This window comes from Hyla sarda, chromosome 2, assembly GCF_029499605.1.
Source record: "Hyla sarda isolate aHylSar1 chromosome 2, aHylSar1.hap1, whole genome shotgun sequence".
Classification (NCBI taxonomy): Eukaryota; Metazoa; Chordata; class Amphibia; order Anura; family Hylidae; genus Hyla; species Hyla sarda.
Window position 1 is genome coordinate 276,681,711 of NC_079190.1, and position 24,457 is coordinate 276,706,167.

The 24,457-nt window shown below is 40.3% G+C and overlaps 1 protein-coding gene across 2 annotated transcripts in view; it reads right to left on the reverse strand.

Moving 5' to 3' along the window:
• Positions 1 to 24,457, reverse strand: part of LOC130356122 (protein argonaute-3) — a 157,413-nt gene that overhangs the window by 15,877 nt on the left and 117,079 nt on the right. Inside the window, exons 14-17 of one of the 2 annotated variants that reach the window (XM_056557187.1) lie at positions 18,020 to 18,110; positions 17,719 to 17,913; positions 13,160 to 13,294; positions 11,396 to 11,497 (exon numbers count right to left, since the gene is read on the reverse strand). In XM_056557187.1, coding sequence (XP_056413162.1) covers positions 11,396 to 11,497; positions 13,160 to 13,294; positions 17,719 to 17,913; positions 18,020 to 18,110 — 523 coding nt within the window. Of the gene's footprint in view, positions 1 to 11,395; positions 11,498 to 13,159; positions 13,298 to 17,718; positions 17,914 to 18,019; positions 18,111 to 24,457 lie in introns of both variants that reach the window. The other variant, XM_056557186.1, reaches the window with a different exon arrangement.

The window sequence follows — 24,457 nt, forward strand, 5'->3', positions numbered from 1 at the left end:
TTATTCGGTAGCAAAATATGCAACATTTTTTTGGACTGACTACAACAGAAAAATTACATTCACAGGGGATATTAGGTAACATATCAAGTTAGAATACAGTGGCCAGAATTTACTATTGTGAACCTGACCTACTATGGTGTCCAAAAAAGTGCCACAGTGCAGCACAAATTATGTCTGCACCAGAATTTATGGCGCAATGCAAATAGGCCAACAAACTCGAAAAAGGACGTAGCCGGGTAGAAAAGGGGAATGGCTGACCAAAAAAAGGAGCAAGCTCTCTCAGCCTATTTGCTATTAAATGTACACATAATCCTGTAAATAAATGGCTGGAAAATTCTACCAAGAAACAGCCGGTCTCAATAGTAAATAGAGTGAAATCATGGAATTCAATTCCCACACTTCCTACTTTTTTTCCTAATATACTACGTTCTGGTGACTTATGTCTGTTGAAGATAAGAAGTGCATTTTAATAGCCATAAACACTTATACATTTTTGTATTTGTGTGGTTTAATACAAGCACTAATCTTTATTATGGGCAAAGAATGGTGTAATACATTTTTTTTCATACATTTAGGTAATCAATTTTGTCCTTATTATTCATCCCTTAAAAGGACACCCTCATAGAATTAGAAAAGCACATCTACAAACTGATAGCTGCCTGTGTTAATAACTATACTATAGTGAGAACAGAGTTCTTGCTGCAGATGTACTCATGGTTGTGTGCAACAGGTATATTTTGCTGTAATGGACACCTTGCTTTCCAGCAAACTATGGAGGACGTTTACGAGGGCCAATGCTGCAAGTCTTATCTGGTCTGCAATTTCAAAGTTTGACTGTTAGCTTTACATTTTTAATACATTCTGTATTACATTAATCCATACCAATTTCATAGATTTATAAGGCCTTGTTCAAATCTGCACCAAAGGCTCTGTTGAGAACTTTGGCGCAGATTGCATTAAAAGTCGATAAACAGAGCCAGGCAGCTTGTTGCACAACGGACACCAACAGATCCCAACAGATATCTTTGACTTTATTGGAGTCCATCAGAATTCTGTCTGGTACCCATTTTATAAGCAGGATCTGACGATCGACCCCTTCTAAACAGAGCTGTGACACAAACGTGAACTTCGCCGAAGTAGTGTTGTATAGCTAACTACAACGTATTGATGTATACAGTAATCTAGATTGCAAAAGCAGATGTACACAGTTTAAGTTGTACAGATGAAGCTATTCAGCTTTCTGTGAACAGCCTTTAAACTGGATTGACACATAGTAGTAACAGAGAGATGTGTGCAGCTGCTACACATTTGTTTCACTACAGAGAAAGGCTACACTAGATATAAATGTATTCAGTCCTCCGTGGAAAGCAGGGACAGGTATGTATGGTTTTTAACCTCTAAATATACACTAAAGGGGAGAGTTATCAAATCTGTGCAGAGGAAAAGTTGCCCAGTGGCCCATAGCAACCAATCAGATCGCTTCTTTGATTTTGCAGAGACCTTGTTAAAAATTAAAGAAGCAATCTGATTGGTTGCTATGGGCAACTGGGCAACTTTTCCTCTGCATAGGTATTGATAAATCTCCCCCTAAGAGTAATTTCATTCACTGAGAACAAACAAATATCTTAAAAATTATAAGAAATTGAAATGAAGTATATTAGCAAGTTGTAAAATAATATTACAAGACCAAACAAACCTTGTGTTCACCAATACAACCACTAGGTGGCATACCTCTACATACAGTAATCCATTTCAGCATTTCTATATGAGCTATGACCTAGTTGCCTATGATTTTATTCCAGAAAAGCAATGGCAAATACACACTCATCAGTAAAAGATATGACTACCATTAAAATATATATACATAGCATGCAACATTTCTCTTCTTAAAGGGGTATTTCCATCTGTAATTTCCTATTTGAGGATGCATGGTACAGCAAGTTAAACATTTTGGCCAATTAATGTAATTTTTTTATATTGGACTCAGGAGGTCCCCAGGACAGGCAGGGGAAGAGAAGCGGGCGTCGGTCTCTGGCCCCGCAAAAGCCGCTGCAGTTCATTGATTTAAAGTGCCCGCTTTAAATCAATGATCTGCAGACGCTTCTTCAGGGCCAGGGGGTGGAGAAATAGCCGATAACTTATACCGGAATATCGGTATAAATTATCGTCTATCGGCCTGAAAGGCCACAGATTATCGGTATCGGCCCTAAAAAGTCGATAACGGTCGATCCCTATTAAATAAATATATATATTAAATCCCAAAACTCTCCTCATACTATATTCATGGCTGAGATGTAAATAAAAACTAAAATACTGCCCCAAGAGCCTCCAATATAATGTTTTCAAGAAAATTCATGTCATTTGCTCCAACTTCAAGGACGCTTTCTAAATCCCTGGATACAATGGTATCTCAGCAAAAATATTCAAATGCTATTAAAGGGAACCTGTCAGCAGATTTTACCATATATAACTGTTAGCAACACCTTAAATAGGGTAAAATCAGTTTTCTCACTATGTTTGGATGTCCTGCATTGCGTCCTGTAAAGTGACGGAAATGTCTGGCACTGTAACAGCCTGTATTCACGCCACCTCAAGCATCATTGACAGCCAGGACACCACAGACGACAATGCTCTGCTCCTTCTACTCAATAAAATCTTCATGGTCAAGTATAGCGCTGCTTCTGGCTCATTATTAGCACCATAATCTGTTTTTATCACTGTTTATATTAATGGGACTTGATTTGATAACTTAATTTTTTTCTTTTTTTTTTTTATAACAATACTTTTTTATTGAAAAGATTTTCATATACAAAAAGTAGAACATAATACATTTAGAACATATAAGGAGGTGAAACACCTCTCTGAAAGTGTAGATAAATAACAACATAAGATAACTAACACATTGTACAAGTTCTATCCATCAAATAGGTAAAATATACCTTTCCTCTTTTTATTTTTCCGGGTCCTAGTTTACTGTATGAGTACAAACCCAAGTATACCAGGGTCTCACCGAGTACCTCAATTATCCGTTATATCTGTATTGTGTTATGTGGGCCCTGTAACCAAACATCCCATCTAGTAAGAAATTCAGCCTCCCTGTCACAAGCCGAAGCCACCTTATATTCGTGCCACCCGTTAAGATTAACTTTAGAAACGATCTCTTTAATGGATGGAATATGGGATGAAGTCCAATACTTAACTATGAGAAATCTAGTGACAATTAATATATGAATAATTATAGACTTATGGAAAGAAGAATATTGGTCTATATCTACATTAAGCAGAGCTAGAGCTGGATTCAGTATGACAGGGAAGCCGCAAATGCTAGACATTAATCTACCTATACGTTTCCACATCACACTTATTTTGGGACATTGCCACCATACGTGATAGAAGGTACCTCTCTCCTTGCACCTCCAACACTTCTCCGAAGAAGAGGTAAATTTGGCTAGTCTGTCAGGGACTAAATACCATCTATATAGCAGTTTTTTGGATGTCTCCAAGTGGGCCACGCACCTAGAAAGTTTGGGTACAACTGAGTGGGCTCTACTCCATTGGTCATCCGAGAATGACACATTTAAATCTTGTTCCCATCTAGTTTTGTTCATATCTTCTATTACACCATGTTTATTGACTAAGAAATTATAACACCAAGATATGCCTCCTCTATGGTAACCCCCTTGAGAAAACCAGTTATGTAATTCTGAGTTAACAGTGGAGAGAGGTACCTGTACAGTTTCCATGGCGTGTCTGACTTGGAGAAATTTATAGAAATCTTTGTGAGAGATATCGAATGAGTGGTGTAAATCGTCAAAGGATACACATTTCTCTCCATCCCATACATCTCCTATTTTGTGTATTCCCTTATGTATCCATGCTTCTAACGTGAGGTGGGGTATAAGGGCTTCTAATACTCCTATTGGGGCTTCCAGGTGTGCGGTATGATAAAGACGACGTGGTATGACATAGGCAGACCAAACAGAATGAATGGCAGCAATCATGGGATGCTCAGGGAAGGGTTTAGAATGAAATAAATGAGTAGCAATTAATGTGTGGGCTATAGGGGTACGATTCAATACAAAATGTTCAATCTCCACCCACAACTTTGATGTGTCTAGAAGCCACAGAGACTTTAATTGGTCCATAATAACCGCTTTATAGTAAGACGCAATAGATGGACAGCTAATTCCTCCATTTTTAAGGGATGGGTACAGGTAAGATGTCTTAATTCTGGACTTCCTTCCTTTCCAAATGTATTTCATAAGTAGTGCCTGCAGAGATTGAATGTATCGGTAGGGCAAAGTAATCGGTACATTTCTGAAGGTATAGAGAATTTTAGGCAGAACCATCATTTTGATGGCCGAAACCTTACCCAGCCAGGACACCTTCAAATTGGGCATCTGGGAAGTAATTCTTTTTAGATCCGTATAAAGTGGAATATAATTAAGGTCATACAATTTTTTAGTAGGAAAGGTTAATTTAATACCCAGATAGGGAATACAATTCTCCGCCCAGGAAAAAGGATATAGGCCCTTCAGTCTGGAAACAACTTTGTTGGTCAAGCCCATATTCAAAATATGGGATTTGGAGGGGTTAATTTTATAATAAGAAAGCTTACCAAAATTGTCTAATTCTTCAATAATTCTAGGGATGGAAACCTCAGGGTCTCTACAAATTATCAGAATGTCATCCGCGAATAGGCCAATACGGTGTTCTCTATCACCAATTTTTATGCCTGCTATTGTCGGGTTAAGTCTAATACTTTCCGCTAAGGGTTCCATCGCCAGGGCAAAAATAAGGGGAGAAAGAGGGCATCCCTGTCTGGTCCCGTTAGTGATATCAAAATTATTAGACATGAAACCTGAGGTAAAAACAGAAGCTGAAGGGGAACTATATAGCGCCATGATCGCGGTCCTAATTTTGTCGGAGAACCCAAATTTTGACAGTGTGCGCCCCAGGTAACCCCAATGAATTCTGTCAAAGGCCTTCTCAGCATCTAAAGTCAGTAGTAATGAAGGTATTCGACAGGATTCTACATGGTGAATTAAATTAATGAACCGTCTAGTTCCGTCTACTGTTTGTCTTTGTTGGACAAAACCCACCTGGTCATTTTTGATCAGGGAAGGGAGAATATTATTAATTCTGTTCGCAAGGATTTTTGAATATATTTTTAAATCAATGTTGAGAAGTGAAATCGGCCGAAAATTCTCTGGTCTATCAGGGGTTTTACCTGGTTTGGGAATCGTGATAATTGTCGCTCGTAGCATTTCGGGTGGGATATAACCAGACTGAAACATAGAATTGAATAAAGGGAGGAGATATTTACCAAGAGTACATTGATATTTCTTATAGTATTCCCCTGTGAACCCGTCAGGTCCTGGGGATTTATTCAACTTTAGAGAGGATATGACCGAGTTCAGCTCAATCTCAGTGATGGGGCTATTGAGGGCCTCAGAATCATCTGAATTTATATAGGGGAGGTTTAGATTCGATAAAAAGCGATCAATCAATGAGATTTGGGGTTGAATAATGTCAGGGTCCGATTTTAGATTGTACAATCTTTCATAGTACTCTGCCATAACATTTGCAATTAATTTTGGATTTAGTATTTTTTCTCCTTTACTATTAAGGATATGTGGAATTTTTGATTTGTTCGTTATAGACCTAAATTTATTGGCCAGCATCTTGCCTGCTTTATTTCCGTGTCCGTAAAATTGAGTATTTGTCTTTTTAAGAAAAAAGTCAAACTTGTAATGTAGGGCTTGATACAATTGGAATCGTAATTTTTTTAATTCTGTTAACAAATTATTTGTAGGAGTTCTTTTATGATTATTTTCCAAAATTTTAATTTGAGATATAAGGGATTGTATTTTTTGGGATCGTAACTTTTTTTGGTGGGACGCCAATTTGATACATTCCCCTCTTAGCACCGCCTTATGAGCACACCAATGAGTAAAAACATTAGTATCTGTCACGGAATTTAATTGGAAGTAGTCTTGTATTTTTTGATCTATGGTGGCGCTGGTGTGGGCATCAGAAAGTAGGGAATTGTTAATTCTCCACTGAAAAACTGGGGGGGTATTATATTCTTCAAGTAGGCTAGTTGTAACTGGTGCATGGTCTGACCAGCTGATAATTCCTATTGAGGAAGTTTTTGACTGCTGGAGAAGCCATTTATCCACTACTATCATATCTATACGTGAATATACACGATGAGTATGGGAGAAGAATGTGTAGTCTCTCTCCTCAGCATTGAGAGTTCTCCAAGAGTCAAAGAGGTCAGCTTTAAATAAAATATTGGAGACGTCCGTATTTCTATCCGAAATGTTAGGGGGATTTTTATCTATTCGTGGGGATAGCACTTTATTAAAATCACCCGTCAGTATTAGCGCTCCATATTTATTTTGGGCAATTCTGTTAAGGACGTGATTCAAGAAAGTGCCTTGTTTTTTATTCGGAGCATATATAGAGGCTATAGTGTATTTACGGTTATTAATATCGCAATTTAATATAATATATCTGCTATAAGCATCATATACAACATCCACCATCTTGAAGGCTACCGAATTTTTCACCGCTATCAATACACCTTTTTTCTTATTAACGTTAGGGGTGAAGAATATATTGGGAAAGTTTCTATGCTTAAGTCTAAAGGTGTCAGTTGTTAGCAGGTGGGTTTCTTGGGCACAAATAATATCGCATCCCACTCTTTTACACTCCCTCCAGAATAAGCTCCTTTTAAAGGGACTATTAAGCCCCCTCACATTGAATGTAGTGATATTAAACACCATAATTAAGACTTGTTGTAAGACTCTCAGTTATACCCCTTTTGAAATGAAACATATAAGCAAACCAGATACATCCCATATACCTGTGTCTGTAAATGGAGCTCCACAATAAACCTAGACCCTTAGTAGAATAATGAACAAGAACTTGCGCGAACGTGAACTTTAAACCTTTGGTTCTGTAAGAACCAGCCAATACCTCATGGTATAACACGGCCAAGAGGATGGCGTGGGAGAAAAAATGTATTGCACGGAAATACAATTTCAACGTTAGAATACGCATCAATTTTATCTATCAGACATTCCGCCCTGATGTCCATAACTGGTAACGTTAACCCTATAAACATCAAGATACCTCAACCAAAGAATAGTCTTTGACTTAGTTTTGTAGTGGAGTACGTCATGAGGGCTTGACGGTAAACAGTTCTATAAAGTCTCCATGAGCTTGTCTGTCACTCCTCAGGTAGGGGAGCGAGATCTTGAGTGGGAGTGTCTGTCCCGTCCGTGAGAAGACTCAGGAGACTTCCGTTGTACTCTGGACCATTCCTGATGGATAGGTGCTGGCCTGGGTTTAGATGGATCCGTCAGCATGGAGGGTTTAATCCTGTCAGGGAACCATTTGCCCACCATGTGCAGGGCCTCTCTAGGTGTGGAGAAGGAGAGTGTAGCTCCATTTCTGGGAACCAATAGTTTCACTGGAAAACCCCATCTGTAGGGAACTCCCTCCTCTCTCAAGACAGCGGTGGAAGTGGAGAAAGCTTTCCTCCTTTTCAATGTTGCAGCAGATAGGTCGGCAAACAGGGTGATGTTCAGGAATCGGTCCGGTAAATTAGGAGGCTTCTTGGCTGCTCTCAATACATCTTCTTTATAGTGAAAGAAATGGATTCTGGCAAGAACATCTCTAGGTACGTCTCGAGAGAGGTGTATTGGTTTAGGCAGACGGTGTACTCGGTTGACTATCATGTTTCTCTGGTCAGCTTGTGGAGTAAGCACGCTAAAGTAGTCTGTGAGAAAATCACGCAGTTCTGAGTTTTGCACTGACTCAGGTATTCCTCTGAAGCGGATATTATTCCTCCTGGATCTGTCTTCCAGGTCCGCTAATTTTAATTGAATGGAAACAATGTCGTCTGTCGTCTCATTTTGAGAGTCCACTAGTGCATTGTGAGCATCTGTGAATTTTTCCAGTTTGTCCTCCAAGTTTGCTGTACGTTCACCTATTTGTGCCACTTCTTTAGAGAGTACGCTTATGGACGACAGTACATCTTTCTGTAAAGAGTCTCTGAATTCTTGGAATAAGTTTCTCATTGTAGATTCCATGCTAGCAGGCATTTTATCCTCCAGTTTGGATGCCATATCAGGCGGTTTAATGGAGGGGTTGGGCATATGGGTAACAGCTGCTGATATAGAGCTTAGTTGTGAGTTGGTTTTTGGAATTACAGATTCAGCTCCCAAAGGAGTAGATAGAGATGTTTGGTCACCTGTGGTATAATTACAAGGTAAGTCTGAGAAATCACTTTCTTCGTCAGCGAAGTTGCAAATAGGAACAGATTTGTTTCTCAACGAGTAGTATTCGGTGAGTTTATTGGTATCTTTTTTTTTCGAGCGCCTCCTAGACATGTTACAACAGTCCCTCAGTAAAAGAAGCCTCACAGGCCATTAAGGCAGGTAAAAGGAAGAGGAGGAAACATCAAAGTCCATCTGCAGTGACTTAGAATAAGCGAGGAAACAGCACCCCCCAGTGGCAATTTGTTTAATGACACTGGACCCTTTAGGGGAAGCCGTGGGTAAGCTGATAATAATATACTGTAAAAGGTAGCACTTTTCTTGTATTAGATTCTTTAAGTTATCATCACTTCAGTATCACAATATGCAGCATACAATATGTTGACTAGTATGGAAAAGGGAGATGAAATGTTACTGTAAACCATAAGCCACAGATCTAAGGGTACAGCTCATCCAGCGCTGGAGCTTTGTAAGTAACTTTTGCAGAGACTGCTGTCCCACTTAGTAGTTTGGGTACCAGGGTAAGAACAATATGGCTGATAGGCAGTACAGTTTCCTCCACAAGGCTATATCCCAACTCTGCCACAGGTGGTTTGTCATCAGAGTACTCACAGTCTTTTAGGTTGTTTTCATCAAAAGCCAGGGGAGCACTTTCAAAACGATGTCACTGCGTCCCCCACTTCTCCCCTTTCCTCTCCCTCTTCACCGCCTCGGTGGAGGGGTGCTGTTAATGAGGATGTGTGAGCGCAGCAGCAGGCAGGCAAGATGGCGTCAGCGTCTCCACTACCCGTCTCCCCCTCTCTACTCCAAGCAGCGCAGCCGAGTGCGGGCAGCGATTAGGGGGTCGGGATACCAGCAGCCGGACGTCCAAGAGCAGCAGTTACTTCATCTGCTCCCCCAGCTCACATGAATCTCCTCCGTACCTCTGGTGAGTAGCTCACAGCCTGGGTGGCAAGATGGCGCCGGCAGCGCCGCTATGTTCGCGCCTTCCGGATCTCCGGCCACAATAACTCCGGTCTCAGCGAGCGTAGAAAGGCCTGGGTAGTCTCTTTCCGTTCCGCACCGCAAGCCCTGTCAGATGAGGTTAGTCAAAGAGGAATTCGTGAGGGTTAACTGCCGATTTGTGCCGCTATATCAGAGCTGAGGGGAGAGCCCTCTACATCCGCGTCTGCTCTCCTCCGCTTCCGGCCACGCCCCCCAATTTTTTTCTGATATATGAAGTGACCAAAAATTTGTAAAACAAATTTGCACTTCTCTTTTATGTTTATGCAGTTGACCAGTTTCATTAATGTTTATAAAATATGTTTATGGAGTTTTGGTTTACATTTTTACATTTAATAAATGGGAAAGGAAGGGGGATTTAAAATTTTATTAGGGGCGGGCTTTATTTATATTTTTAAACACTTTTTTTCTTTCTTTTTTTGTTTATTCAACTGTTAAGTCCCCTATTAAAAGCCATCTTTTGATTGCTAACACTGTTCAGAGCTGTGCTATAGTCAAAAGCCTATCAAAACATCTGCCAATTCTATCACTAAGTTGTTTGCTTTTAGAAAATATATAAGGTTTAGGTTTGCACTAACATTTCTAGGCATGTAATTGCTTGTAATAGGCTGTCACAGTTTCTTAATTTCAACTTAAATTCTAATATTTTGGTCTCTTCAGTTCTGTAATTTCAAGATTTAATATTAGTGTGCTTGGGCCATGATTTTAGCGACAAATATACATTTCATGCATATTTTTTTTATTACAGTTTCAAAAAATTGTATGCAGGTGCCTGTGTATAAAATGCTGAGTGGGTTTATAATAATAGTACCATAGTAACATAGTTCATAAGGTTGAAAAAAGACCATAGTGAGTTGATCCAAAGAAAAATTTGTTCCTGACTCCAAATATGGCAGTCAGAATAGATCCCTGGATCAACCTTCTGTCCCTATAGATCTAGAATCCATAACCTATAATGTTATTATTCAACAAAAATGCATCCAGACCCCTTTTAAATTCTTTTAAGTTAACCATGACCACCTCCTCAGGCAGAGAATTCCACTGTCTCACTGCTCTTACAGTAAAGAACCCCCGTCTGTGCTGGTGTAGAAACCTTCTTTCCTCTAAATGTAGAGGATGCCCCCTTGTTATAGATACAGTCCTGGGTATAAATAGATCATGGGAGAGATCTCTGTACGGTCCCCTGATCTATTTATACATAGTTATTAGGTCTCCCCTAAGCCTTCTTTTTTCTAAACTAAATAACCCTAATTCTGATAATCTATCTGGGTACTGTAGTCCTCCCATTCCTCTGGTCTTTGAACCTTCTCCAGTTCCACTATATCTTTTTTGTACACTGGTGCCCAGTACTGTACACAGTATTCCATGTGTGTTCTGACTAGTGATTTGTACAGAATTATTTCCTTGTCGTGGGCATCTATGCCCTTATTGATGCACCCCATGATTTTATTTGCCTTGGCAGCAGCTGCCCGACACTGGTCACTACAGCTAAATTTACTGTTAACTAAGACTCCTAAGTCCTTTTCCACACAGTCGTGACAAGTGTTCTCCCATTTAATACATAATCCCAGCCCGGATTTTTCTTCCCCATGTCCATTACCTTACATTTATCAGTGTTGAACCTTATCTGCCACTTCTCAGCCCAAACCTCCAACCTATCCTAATCCATTTGTAACAGTGCACTGTCCTCTACAGTGTTTGCCGCTTTACAGAGTTTAGTATCATCTGCAAAGATTTCTACTTTACTATTCAACCCCTCTACAAGGTCACTAATAAATATATTAAATAGAACAGGACCCAAGACGGACTCCTGTGGTACCCCACTAGTAACAGTCGCCCAATCAGAATAAGTACCATTAATAACCACCCTCTGTTTCCTATCACTGAGCCAGTTACTTACCCACTTGCACATTTTTCCCCCAGCCCAATCCCTCTCATTTTATGCACCAACCTTGTATGTGGCACCGTATCAAATGCTTTGGAAAAATCCAAATATACAACATCCAGTGATGTCCAGTCTGGAGCTCAACTCCTCATAAAAGCTGATTTGTACAACTTTTATGATAATAGTTTTGTATTTAAAAACAGAACTGAAGCCAAACTACCTGTATTCCAGCATGGCTGCAGAGGTAAAAATCAAACTCATAAGGATGTGTTATATCTGTATCCACAGTGGTACCAGCTGGAATATTTCCACTTCTTCCAACCTGATGCAAAGATAATGATAAAGAACATGTTAGAAACCTCCTCATGACCTTTAGTACACATTATATTTTTAGAAAACTAAACAGCAAATGTGATGCAAAACACCAGCACTGTTGGTGAGATCTCATTAATGTTGATCTATACGTTTCTTATTAAATGCTTAAACATATAGTTCAAAGTTATAGTTTTACCCTTATGGACACAACGTTATATAAAGGGAGGTCGCACTGGTGAAAAATATTGATAAACAGCCAGTCTCACACCTACAGTTCACATAACGATGGCTGATTGGTATTAGTTTAGGGTGCCGGTCATGTGTACTAAACATAATCATGTGATTGGCACCCTACAGAAGCCTCATTGGTATGCAAGTAAAATATTAAGAAGCCATCCCTCATGAACAATAAGCATGTGACTGCCTGTTCATCAGTATTTTGCTCCATTACCATGTGCCTCTTATCATGTTGTGGCTTTTACATGTGTTGCTGGGAACTAGAATTTGAACCTGTGTGTAAAAAATATGGCTATTTTCTGTAATCTTAAAAGATGGATACAAAATATTATGCAATCTCTATTTTTGCCACATTTTTTTTTCCTATTGCAGAAAGTGATGCCACCTTGATAAGGCTCTGTTCCCACTACTCTTTGTTCCATGGGTATGCATTGTGTAGCCAACAATGCCATTATTGCCATAGAAACCTGAGTCAAGGCGCAGCTGAATATCTATACCAAGGACCTTGTGCAGATTTACAGTTAATCCACACAGAGATGCATGCAGATTTTGATGCAGATAGTGTTTGGGATTCACTGTGCATTTGACACCTACTCACTGAATGGGTAAAATCAGATGTAAAAATAAGCTCCATTTTTGTCAACAGTATGAGCAGGCTGCGGATATGAAAAAAATTAATGTGCTGGCTTTGTTTTTTCATGCTCAAAATGTTCACAAAATTTGGATAGCTTTCTCAATCACATTTGGAAACAATAGGATCCAGTAAGATCAGTTTCAAAACAGATCTGTGAAAACAGTTGTGACTGTAAAGAACAGAAGTTAGGATTTAATTGCATAGAGCATTTCAATATGAATGGGGTAGTTGAAGGGGTTTCACATGAGGGAAATAGTTCAGCGTACTTCACTTCCAGTAGTTAAACCTTAAATCTAGTTTACTGTGTGTAAAACAGAAGTGAAGTACGCTGAACTATTTCATACCAATTTTGTATGTAAATTTCTTTGTCAAAATAAACATTTCCCAGTTCATTATGTATAACAGAGAAGAAAACAGAGTTGGATCCAGCTTCAAAAGCAATAAAACCGTCTTTATTCAAGGGACATGCAAGGAACAGCAGAGGTTAGGCATTTCAAGCGCCAATCGCTCTTAGTCGTTACTGACTAAGAGCGCTTGGCGCTTGAAACGCGTAACCTCTGCTATTCCTTGCATGTCCCTTGAATAAAGACGGTTTTATTGCTTTTGAAGCTGGATCCAACTCTGCTTTCTTCTCTACATTCTTGGTGTTGTCCAGCACCTGGATCCGTGCTCCGGTTGTCCAGGCGGGGTGAGCTGGTTTGATCTTTCTGTTTCATTAAGTATAACAGTTTCATAACTGGAGAGGAAATTACTGAGACATCACAGATCCTCTAAACTGCATTAACAGTTACTACATACCCTTTCAGTTCGGTCTGCACAGAACAATCTTGTATGATGCCTTTTCTGTACCACAATATATGTGATTCCAGGCTGGTAATCCTTCTCCAGACTAATGCAGGCTTCTCGAATTGCTAGCAGCTCATAATAAAGGACCTGCTTAAACAGAAAAACCATTACAATTGTAGCACTTAGGCAGTAACAACAAAAGTACATATATATTGCTCAAAGGCTATGGACACCATTGCACTGTTTTTTTTTTTTTTATTGTTCATTTGTTTTCTGATTGCAAAGTGAAGCAGCTTTCTAAAAAGTCTTCTTTAGAAAATATACAGAAGTGAAAAATTGTCTATGTCTGCAAGGCCAATACCTGCTGTGTCCCAAATGAAGTATATCATATTTTATTTTATTTTTTTTACTGATTAGAGCCAGATACTGAAACACGTTTCTTGTTTGAGCTTTTATTTTTTTAATAGCATTTAGAGATATACTTTACAGCAAGCCCTGTGGACAACATCAACAACAGACAGGAGCTGTCTCATTGACCTGAATGGGAAAAGTTTCTGGGTGTGCTCATTAGCAGATGTATTTCCACCTGAAGGGGGAGCCTAAGCTGTGAACATTATTTATTGTCTTATCTATCTACTGGTTGAGGAGGACACTGCTGGAAAGTGATATGTACAGAATATATAGACTCAGTTTAGTTTCAAACTATGTGATGAGAATGAAAGCTGCAAGATTTCACGAATATTTAAAAATATAGATAGGTAAATGGAAAATTAGAAAAAAAAAAATCACCAACAATTTTTAACTACTATATTTATCATAAAAACTCGATTTAAACAATAGGTCATTTTGTGATGATACATTTAGGTGCAAACCATCTTCAAACAATTGGTAGTTTAAAATGTAGTTTCCAGGATCAGATGGACATTTTCATCAGGATGAATGCAGCAGTGAGTGTAATTGTTGCTAAGCAACACCCCTTGCAAGGGCCAATGAAGATCAAAGATTATTTGATAGTTTATCTCTAATCTTTTCCCAATTTTTCAATGGCAAATTAGTGTTACTGCTTTTAAATAATCACAACATCTAAAAGTAAAAGCTCAGTGGAGGAACATGATCGCAGGGGTTTGATGAGCTAAAATGGCTAATGAAGGTCCCCTTACCTGCTTACTGATGCCAGGCTTTATTAGTGAATCACCGATCTCACTCAATGAATGCAATCTAATAATTGCATATAAAAAAATAAAAAAAGCGTCAAAAAAAATGTCTACAATTATATAAAACCCCTTCCCTAATAAAAATTTTATAAATATATAGCATCATTCTTATTTTCCCCTTTTTCAAAAAACAGAAGTAAATGGGAAAAAAAATTGTCCAAACTAAAGAGGGAATGCTGGAGATGCAGGTTTCTTTATTTTCAGTGCACATACACTCACAGGCCACTATTAGGTACATATTGCTAGGTCGGATCCCCTTTTCCTTCAGAACTAGTTTCATTCTTCACGAATACTTTCTACAAAACGCATGAAACATTTCTCAGATTTTAGTCCATATAGGCATGATGGCTTCACATCCATGCAACTCTTTTGTTCCACCACAACTCAAAGGTGCTCTATTGGACTGAGATCTGGTGATTTGGGAAGGCCATTGAAGTTTAGTGAAATTATTGTCATGTTCAAGAAACCACTAAGAGATGATGTGAGCCTTGTGGCATGGTGCATTATCCTGCTGGAAGTAGCCATCAGAAGATCAGTACACATAAAGGGATGGACATGGTTAGCATCAATATTCAGGTAGGCTATTGTGTTAAAACAATTCTCTGTTGGCACTAAGGAGCCCAAAATATGCCAAGAAAATGTCCCCAGCCTGAACCATAGATACAAGGCAGGATGAATTCATGCTTTTTCGTTATTTATGTCAAATTCTGACATGACCATCTGAATGTCACAGCTGGAATTGAGAGTAGGAAACAGAAGCTGGAATCGCACGCAACGCGTTTCAAAACACTCAGGTTTTTTCATCTGGCGAGATGCAACAGGTTTCAAAGTGAAATTTATACAGGAAATAATCATGATGTCACAGACACATGACATGTCTGTGACACCATGATTATTTCCTGTATAAATTTCACTTGAAACCTGTTAGATCACGCCTGATGAAAAAACCTGAGTATTTTGAAACGCGTTGCGTGTACTTTAAATAAAACATTTTACCTGATATTTTGGATTTGTCCCGATTTGATGACAGCACGAATCCAGCTTCCGTTTGAATTGGACTTCAGACAGTTGTCTTGACCATGTCCACATGTTTAAATGCATTGAAGGGGTACTCCAGTGGAAACTTTTTTTTTATCAACTGTTGCCAGAAAGTTAAACAGATTTGTAAAATCTATTTAAAAATCTTAATCCTTCCTGTACTTATCAGCTGCTGTATACTACAGAGGACGTTCTTTTCTTTTGGAATTTCCTTTCTGTCTGAGCACAAAGCTCTCTACTGACACCTCTGTCCATGTCAGGAACTATCCGGAGCAGGATAGGTTTGCTATGGGGCTTTGCTCATACTCTGGAAGTTCCTAACATAGACAGAGGTGTTAGCAGAGAGCACTGTGATCAGACAGAAAATAAATTCAAAAAGAAAAGAACGGTGGAGCATACAGCAGCTGATAAGTACTAGGTACTATAAGATTTGTAAATAGAAGTAATTTACACATCTGTTTAACAGTATGACAGTCAAGCATGCTGGGCGCTGTAATGCTGCAACATCTGGCCCTTCAGATGTTGCCGAACTACAACTCCCAGCATGCCAGGACAGTCTGGGCATGCTTAGAGTTGAAGTTTTGCACCATCTGGAGGCCTACAGTTTGGAGACCACTACTTAGCGGTCTCCAAACTGTTCTTCTCCAGTTGTTGCATTGTGCCTCTTACTTAGACTTGGTAACAGACACAAAAATGGTATTCCATTTAATAAAGACTAATTTAGATAATGTGGATGGAATTATACCATTTAGATTGGCGAACAATTAAATTAAATTAATTAATCAGGTCCATATTGAGATTATAGTCTCAGGATGTTATGTATTATAGATTCTAACTGCAAAAGAGTCTATTTTCCAGATCTATAAGAAAGCATTGAACGACTGCTTTATCTAGTGATAGAACTCCTATACTCACCAAGCTAAGTGTTTTAAGTATATTTCCCACACAGGAAACTGGCTTCAAGTTCTTCCTCCTAAAATATAGTCTAGCAAGATCATAGATCATTGCGATTTTTCTTAATAATCTTACCAAAGTCATGTATAAAATAGTCCAGAGTGGGGCGGAAGTATATAAAATGTCTTCCATGTTTATATACGTAGATGGATTCGTCCATTCTTGGAGTCATGTGATTTATAGTTGGTTAGAAGGGGGCGGGGAGTGTATTTAGCATTCCATATTGATGTCTATGCTTAAATATTGCCCATCTTGATATCATGAGATTTCCACTAGACAGACAGATGTATTAACCTTTTTATTGTATGATATTCTAATCTAGTAGCTCATGTTATATTGTAACAAGTTACTCACTACTCACATGTATTGTTCTACTGTTATGTAGTCAATTAACAAGCTTAAAATTGATTATAATGTTTATAATGATTATAATGTTTACTAACATTACTAATTGATAATAACTTGCATATATCATTGTGTTTGTTACTCATTTATGTTTATAATCTTATAATCAATAAATCTGCATACTTTTATAATACCTGTGTATCATTGTATATTGCAAAAACTATTTCCTTAAGCGTTAATGTCATCTCGTTATAAAAAGAACTTGTTGATATCTGAGGAAATAGTGGGACTCAGATGTGAATTGTATTGAATGGCTTTGTCTACAATTCATCAGGTCATAATTTTGATATTTTTCATAATTTTAATTTTTTTAATAATTAATATTTTTATGACCATGAATTCATAATTGAGTTATTACCGCACGACCTGTCTCTGTCCAAATCCCTCTCTGAAATCAACCCCCATCCTCCTGAGACACAGACCATGTGGTTTCTGCCCTGCACTGATGAATCATGCTCCTTTAGTGTGTGTCCTCAGACACTTATCTCTGCTGGTCAGAGCAGGAGGGTGGAGGCTGGCATAGCAGAGCAGAGCTGATGATTGCTGGAAGATGTAGGCAAGGGGAGGGAAGAATGGCAAAGAATATCAAGCAGCCAGAGAAGACAACAGAGTCAACAGGAGCTATACACATCCCTGGAGTACCCCCCTTTAATGAGCTGCTGAGACCTTGGGAGAGGTAAAGATGGAACTGGTATGTGGTGGTGGGGGGGGTAGTAAGTTACTGTGGGATGATGAGAGGCCTCAGAGTTTTAGGCTGAATGGTACAGTCTAATGGATTTTGGAGACACTGTATTCTCATGAAATCAAGTGTAAGCATCCAACCTGTTTTGCTGATGCAAATCTCTGGGTATCAGACAGCAGTTCCTGGCGTTTCTATTCTACTGCCATGTGATTCATGGCAGCACAGCTTGACAATGTTCATGGTGCCATAACAAAACAAAAAAACGAATTTCCACTGACCTGTCTGAACTGTCCTTCTGAAACTCCATCACGATAAAAGATGATTCGTGTGGGTTTGAAGCGTGTGGATTTGTAGAACTGGATAAGAAGTTCTCTCACCATGGAAGCAAGATCATGGATAATTTCCTGCCGAGGTCTCTGTACCCGCACTGTCGCACAGTATCGACTTGGGTGGGCATCCATACTGCCTACAACCTAATACACATATCAAGGGTTAAAAACAATAGAAATATTTGGTAAATCCTGGATAAATCACAGATCTATAAATCATGGATCCTAGGTAGATCACCAGTGAACGTACAGCAGCAATTGAAGGTTTCTTGCCATCTCCAGCTGGTGGATGTGTAACGTCTGCTCCTAAGAAAATGACTGGTTGTTGAAACACAGACGGCCTAAATAAAAACAAACACATATGAAGAAATTTACAATGCACTGTAGGCAGGGATAACAATTTCTACTTTACACTTCCACTGCTGTCCATTATTAGTCTTTTTAGGACACCTTTCAGGCAGATTTGCAATACAAGAACTTTGGAACAGTCAAGGTACGACTTTAGTAAGGCTGAATCCACATATATCAGGTGCTTCAGGTTATTTTTTATGTCCAATAGCATCAGTAGTCATCTGGCTCTTTTACCATTTTGCAATGACATATTTTCCTAGATAAGTGCGTTGTCCCTACTGACACGTTAGAGGCCAGAATGATCAAACTGACAGCAATGGCTTTGGTTCTGGCATCAGTTTCTCTCTGCAATTTTTCTCTCACACCAGAAGGAAACTTTGCCAGATATTTAGAGATGAACCCTAAAAGTTATAGAAGCAGTACTGTTTGTCACTTATCTTTTACAGAAACAAAAACAGTTCAACAGAAATATTATTAAAGAACTGTATTGGGTTATTTTCCATAATTTTATTTTTTTTATGTTTAATGAATACAGGTGTCCAATAGCTGTTAAAGGGTCATGTTATAGGCTTTCAAAAGACATGGGCGGCCATACCAGGCATGGATAGACTGAGTCGGAGTTGAAACTTCTGTTACACAGGAGCTTAGTTTGGGTCTCATAGTGCGGGGCCAGAGCAGCATTTAGACAAGGACTATCTTAAAGGGGTTATCCAGGAAAAACATTTTTTTCTATATCAACTGGCTCCAGAAAGTTAAACAGATTTGTAAATTACTTCTATTAAAAAATCTTAATCCTTTCAGTACTGAAGTTGAGTTGTTCTTTTCTGTCTAAGTGCTCTCTGATGACACCTGTCTCAGAAACTGTCCAGAGTAGAAGCAAATCCCCACAGCAAACCTCTTGTACTCTGTGCAGTTCCCGAGACATGCAGAGATGTCAGCAGACACCACTGTTGCCAGCTGTCACGCCCCCTCCCATAGGCTTGCATTGAGGGGGCGGAACCGTGACATCACAATGCTCCGGCCCCGTGATCGCCAGTAATCAGACCCGGAGCAAATATGCTCCGGGGACTGATTGTAACAGGGTGCTGCATGCAAGATCACGGGGGTCCCCAGCGATCAGGCATCTTATCCCCTATCCTTTGGATAGGGCATAAGATGTGTTAGCACTGGAGTACCCCTTTAACTTTCTGGAGCCAATTGATACAGTCATGGCCGTAAATGTTGGCACTCCTGAAATTTTTCAAGAAAATAAAGTATTTCTGCCAGAAAAGAATTGCAGTGACACATGCTTTGCTATACTTATGTTTATTCCCTTTGTGTGTATTGGAACTAAACCAAAAAGGGGGGGGGGGGGGGGAAGCAAATTGGACATAATGTCACCAAACTCCAAAAATGGGCTGGACAAAATTATTGGTGCCCTTAACTTAATATTTGGTTGCACGCCCTTTGGGAAAAAATAACTGAAATCAGTCGCTTCCTATAACCATCAATAAGCTTCTTACACCTCTAAGCCGGAATGTTGGACCACTCTTCCTTTGCAAACTGCTCCAGGTCTCTTTTTATTGGAAGGGCACCTTTTTCTCAACAGCAATCGTTCAATGGGATTTAAATTCTGGACTCATTGCTGGCCACTTCAGAACTCTCCAGTACTTTGTTGCCATCCATTTCTGGGAGCTTTTTGACTTATGTTTGAGGTCATTGTCCTGCTGGAAGACCCAAGATCTCGGACGCAAACCCAGTTTTCTGACACTGGGCTGCACAGTGAGACCCAAAATTCATTGGTAATCCTCAGATTTCATGATGCCTTGCACACATTCAAGGCACCCAGTGCCAGAGGCAGCAAAACGACCCCAAAACATCATTGAACCTCCACTATATTTCACTGTAGGTACTGTGTTCTTTTCTTTGTAGGCATCATTCCTTTTTCGGTAAACCGTAGAATGATGTGCTTTACCAAAAAGATCTATCTTGGTCTCATCTGAAGACGTTTTCCCAGAAGGATTTTGGCTTAATCAAGTTAATTTTGGCAAAATGCAGTCTTGCTTTTTTATATCTCTGTGTCATAGGGTTTCATTTCATTTAAATGTCGACAAATAGTTCCTGCTGACACGGATTCTTGAATATCTTTGGGACTTGTTTGGAGCTGCTTATCCACCATCCGGACTATCCTGCATTGACACCTTTCATCAATTTTTCTCTTCCATCCACGCCTAGGGAGATTTGCTACAGTGCCATGGGTTGCAAACTTCTTGATAATGTTGCGCACTGTGGACAAAGACAAATCTAGATCTCTGGAGATGGACTTGTAACCTTGATATTGTTGATATTTTTCCACAATTGTGGTTCTCAAATCCTCAGACAGTTCTCTTCTCCTCTTTCTGTTGTCCATGCTTAGTGTGGCACACACAGGCACAAAATGCAAAGACTAAGTGAACTTCTCTCCTTTTTATCTGCTTTCAGGTGTGATTTTTTCTTTTTATATTGCCCACACCTGTTACTTGCCCCAGGTGGGTTTAAAGGAGCTTCACATGCTTGAAACAATCTCATTTATCCACTATTTTGAAAGGGTGCCAATAATTTTGTCCAGCCCATTTTTGGAGTTTGGTGACATTATGTCCAAATTGCTTTTTTTCCTCCCTTTTTTGGTTTAGTTCCAATACACACAAAGGCAATAAACATGTGTATAGAAAAACATGTGTTCCTGCAATCCTTTTCTGTGAGAAAAATACTTCATTTTCTAGAAATATTTCAGGGGTGCCAACATTTACGGTCATGACTGTATAAAAAAAAAAAAATTTCTCCTGGAATACCCCTTTAATTAGAAAATCCATGTTGGCACATTAACATTTCATTACTGGAAAGATAGGATGGTATACTGCACCCACAAAAGAAAATGACAAATGTTTCTGCACTATTCTGCTTTAGTCAGGTAATGCTGGTGTTTTTAATTAGCATTACCTGTATACCTATTACTATAAAACAGTGATTGTTGGTGAATACGGTGGAAGAGCCTGTAGGCCCCACCAGCTTAGGTGGTAAAGCCGAAAGGCTCCACTATTGACATTTACAGCCAATTTGGGCTAGTAAAAAGCCCAACTTGTGCTTTAAGGTGAAAGAGTCTGTAGGCTCCACCAAGTACACTGATAATTACATATTGGGGGGGAAGAGCCTGTAGGCCACACCAGTGACTTTCTATACATACCATGCTTTGTAATATTAGGGATATATAGGTCACAGTGATGCTAATTTTAACAGCTTCCAATTATTAGGTTTATTTTCTCTACATATACATTAAAAGTTAAGTTTTAGGGTAGTTAAGCATATATGGGACTTTAGTGCTCCGGTCTAAATTGCCTTGGGGCAATTGTGAATATATTGTAATTGTGGTCCCATGCTCTACCTGGGTTTAGTTGTGTTGAGCAGACCGGCGAGTATCGTTTGTTTTTAAGCCTGCTCAAAGCCCTTAATTACAAATTTTTTTTACAGACAGCTGTTTGGGTATGCTGGGACTTGTAGCTTTGCAAGATTTAGAGGGGTACAGTTTGGAGATGTGCAGTGGCATGATTTTTAGGGGTACAGTTTGGAGCTGTGCAGTGGTCTCTAAACTGTGGCCCTCTAAATCTTGCAAAACAACAACTCCCAGCATGCGCAAACAGCAAACGGCTGTCTTGCCATGCTGGGATTTGTAGTTGCGTATCTCCAGCTGTTGCATAACTACATCTCCCAGCATGCCCTTTGGCGATCAGTACATACTGGAAGTTGTAGTTTTGCAACAGCTGGAGGCACACTGGTTAGAAAATACTGAGTTAGGTAACAGAACCTCACTGAAGGTTTTCCAAACCAGTTTGCCTCCAGCTGTTGCAAAAGTACAACTCCCAGCATGCACTGTCTGTCAGTGCATGCTGGGAGTTGTAGTTTTGCAACAGCTGGAGATTTGACCCCCACAGGGTACATTCACACGGGCGGGTTTTCAGCGAGTTTCCTGCTTCAAGTTTGAGCTGCGGCAAATTTTCCGCTGCAGCACAAACTCCAAGCGGGAAACTCACCGTAAACCCGCCCGTGTGAATGTTCCCTAAAAACACTACACTACAATACACTAGAGATGAGCGAAGTTACAGCAATTCGATTTGTCACGAACCTCGCAGCTCGGCAGTTGCTGACTTCAGCCTGCATAAATTATTTCAGCTTTCAGGCACTCTGGTGGGCTGGAAAACGTGGATACAGTCCTAGGAGAGAGTCTGCTAGAACTGTATCCACCTTTTCCAGCCCACCGGAGCACCTGAAAGCTGAACTAATTTATACAGGCTAAAGTCAGCAAACGCCGAGCCGAGAGGTTCGTGACTAATCGAATTACTGTAACTTTGCTCATCTCTAAACTACACTAACCCATAATAAAGGGTAAAACACTACATATACACCCCCTTACACTGTCCCCCCCAAAAAATTTAAAAACGTATCGTACAGCAGTGTTTCCAAAACGGAGCCTACAGCTGTTGCAAAACAACAACTCCCAGCATTTCCGGACAGCCACTGACTGTCCAGGCATGCTGGGAGTTTAGCAACAGCTGGAGGCACCCTGTTTGGGAATCACTGGTGTAGAATACCCCTATGTCCACCCCTATGCAATCCCTAATTTAGTCCTCAAATGCGCATGGCGCTCTCTCACTTCGGAGCCCTGTCATATTTCAAGGAAACAGTTTTTTAACATATCAGTTTTACTGCAAAGTGAACGTTGCTTAACTAAACCCCTCAATAGTTGCAGAATTGCATTTTTTTTTATACCAGCCCATATGTAATTGCTCTTTTCTTTCACAGTACATTGTATGGTAAAATAAAGGGTGTTTTAAAAAAGTACAATTGGACCTGCAAAAAACAAGCCCTCATGCAGCTCTGTATGTGTCAAAATAAAAGTTATGGCTCTCAGAGGATAAGCAAATACAAATTCAACAAAAAATGATGACTGGGGAAGAGGTAGGTATGATTTATAAAAACAGCAATAATAAACAAAACCTATAATAAACAAAAAGCCAAACATGAGAAATATATACCGTATATACTCGAGTATAAGCCGAGTTTTTCAGCACGATTTTTCGTGCTGAAAACACCCCCCTCGGCTTATACTCGAGTGAACTCCCCCACCCGCAGTGGTCTTCAACCTGCGGACCTCCAGAGGTTTCAAAACTACAACTCCCAGCAAGCCCGGGCAGCCATCGGCTGTCCGGGCTTGCTGGGAGTTGTAGTTTTGAAACCTCCGGAGGTCCGCAGGTTGAAGACCACTGCGGCCTTCAACATCATCCAGCCCCCTCTCACCCCCTTTAGTTCTGAATACTCACCTCCGCTCGGCGCTGGTCCGGTGCTGCAGGACTGTCCGGTGAGGAGGTGGTCCGGTGGGATACTGGTTCCGGGCTGCTATCTTCACCGGGGAGGCCTCTTCTAAGCGCTTCGGGCCCGGCCTCAGAATAGTCACGTTGCCATGACAACGACGCAGAGGTGCGTTCATTGCCAACGTACTTCTGCGTCATTGTCAAGGCAACGCCTCTATTCCGGGCCGGAAGCGCGGAGAAGAGGCGCCCCCGGTGAAGATAGCAGCCCGGACCACCTCCTCACCGGACCACCTCCTCTCCGGACAGTCCTGCAGCACCGGACCAGCGCCGAGCGGAGGTGAGTACTCAGAACTAAAGGGGGTGAGAGGGGGGCTGGATGATGTTGAAGGCCGCAGTGGTCTTCAACCTGCGGACCTCCGGAGGTTTCAAAACTACAACTCCCAGCAAGCCCGGACAGCCGATGGCTGCCCGGTTTGCTGGGAGTTGTAGTTTTGAAACCTCTGGAGGTCCGCAGGTTGAAGACCACTGAGGGCGAATGATGAGAAGAGGATGATGAAGGGGGGGTGTGGGGATGATGAAGGGGGGTGGGGATGATGAAGGGGGGGTGTGGGATGATTACAAGGGGATGATGAAGGGGGGATGTGTGGGATGATAAGGGGATGATGAAGGGGGGATGTGTGGGATGATAAGGGGATGATGAAGGGGGGATGTGTGGGATGATGACAAGGGGATGATGAAGGGGGGATGTGTGGGATGATAAGGGGATGATGAAGGGGGGATGTGTGGGATGATGACAAGGGGATGATGATGAGGATGTTAATGACGGGTCTGGATGATGACAGGGGGGGATGAGGTATTTCCCACCCTAGGCTTATACTCGAGTCAATAACTTTTCCTGGGATTTTGGGTTGAAATTAGGGGTCTCGGCTTATACTCTGGTCGGCTTATACTCGAGTATATACGGTAAATGAGCCACAAAGAAAAAAAAAAAAAAGTATGGACTGATGTTTTTA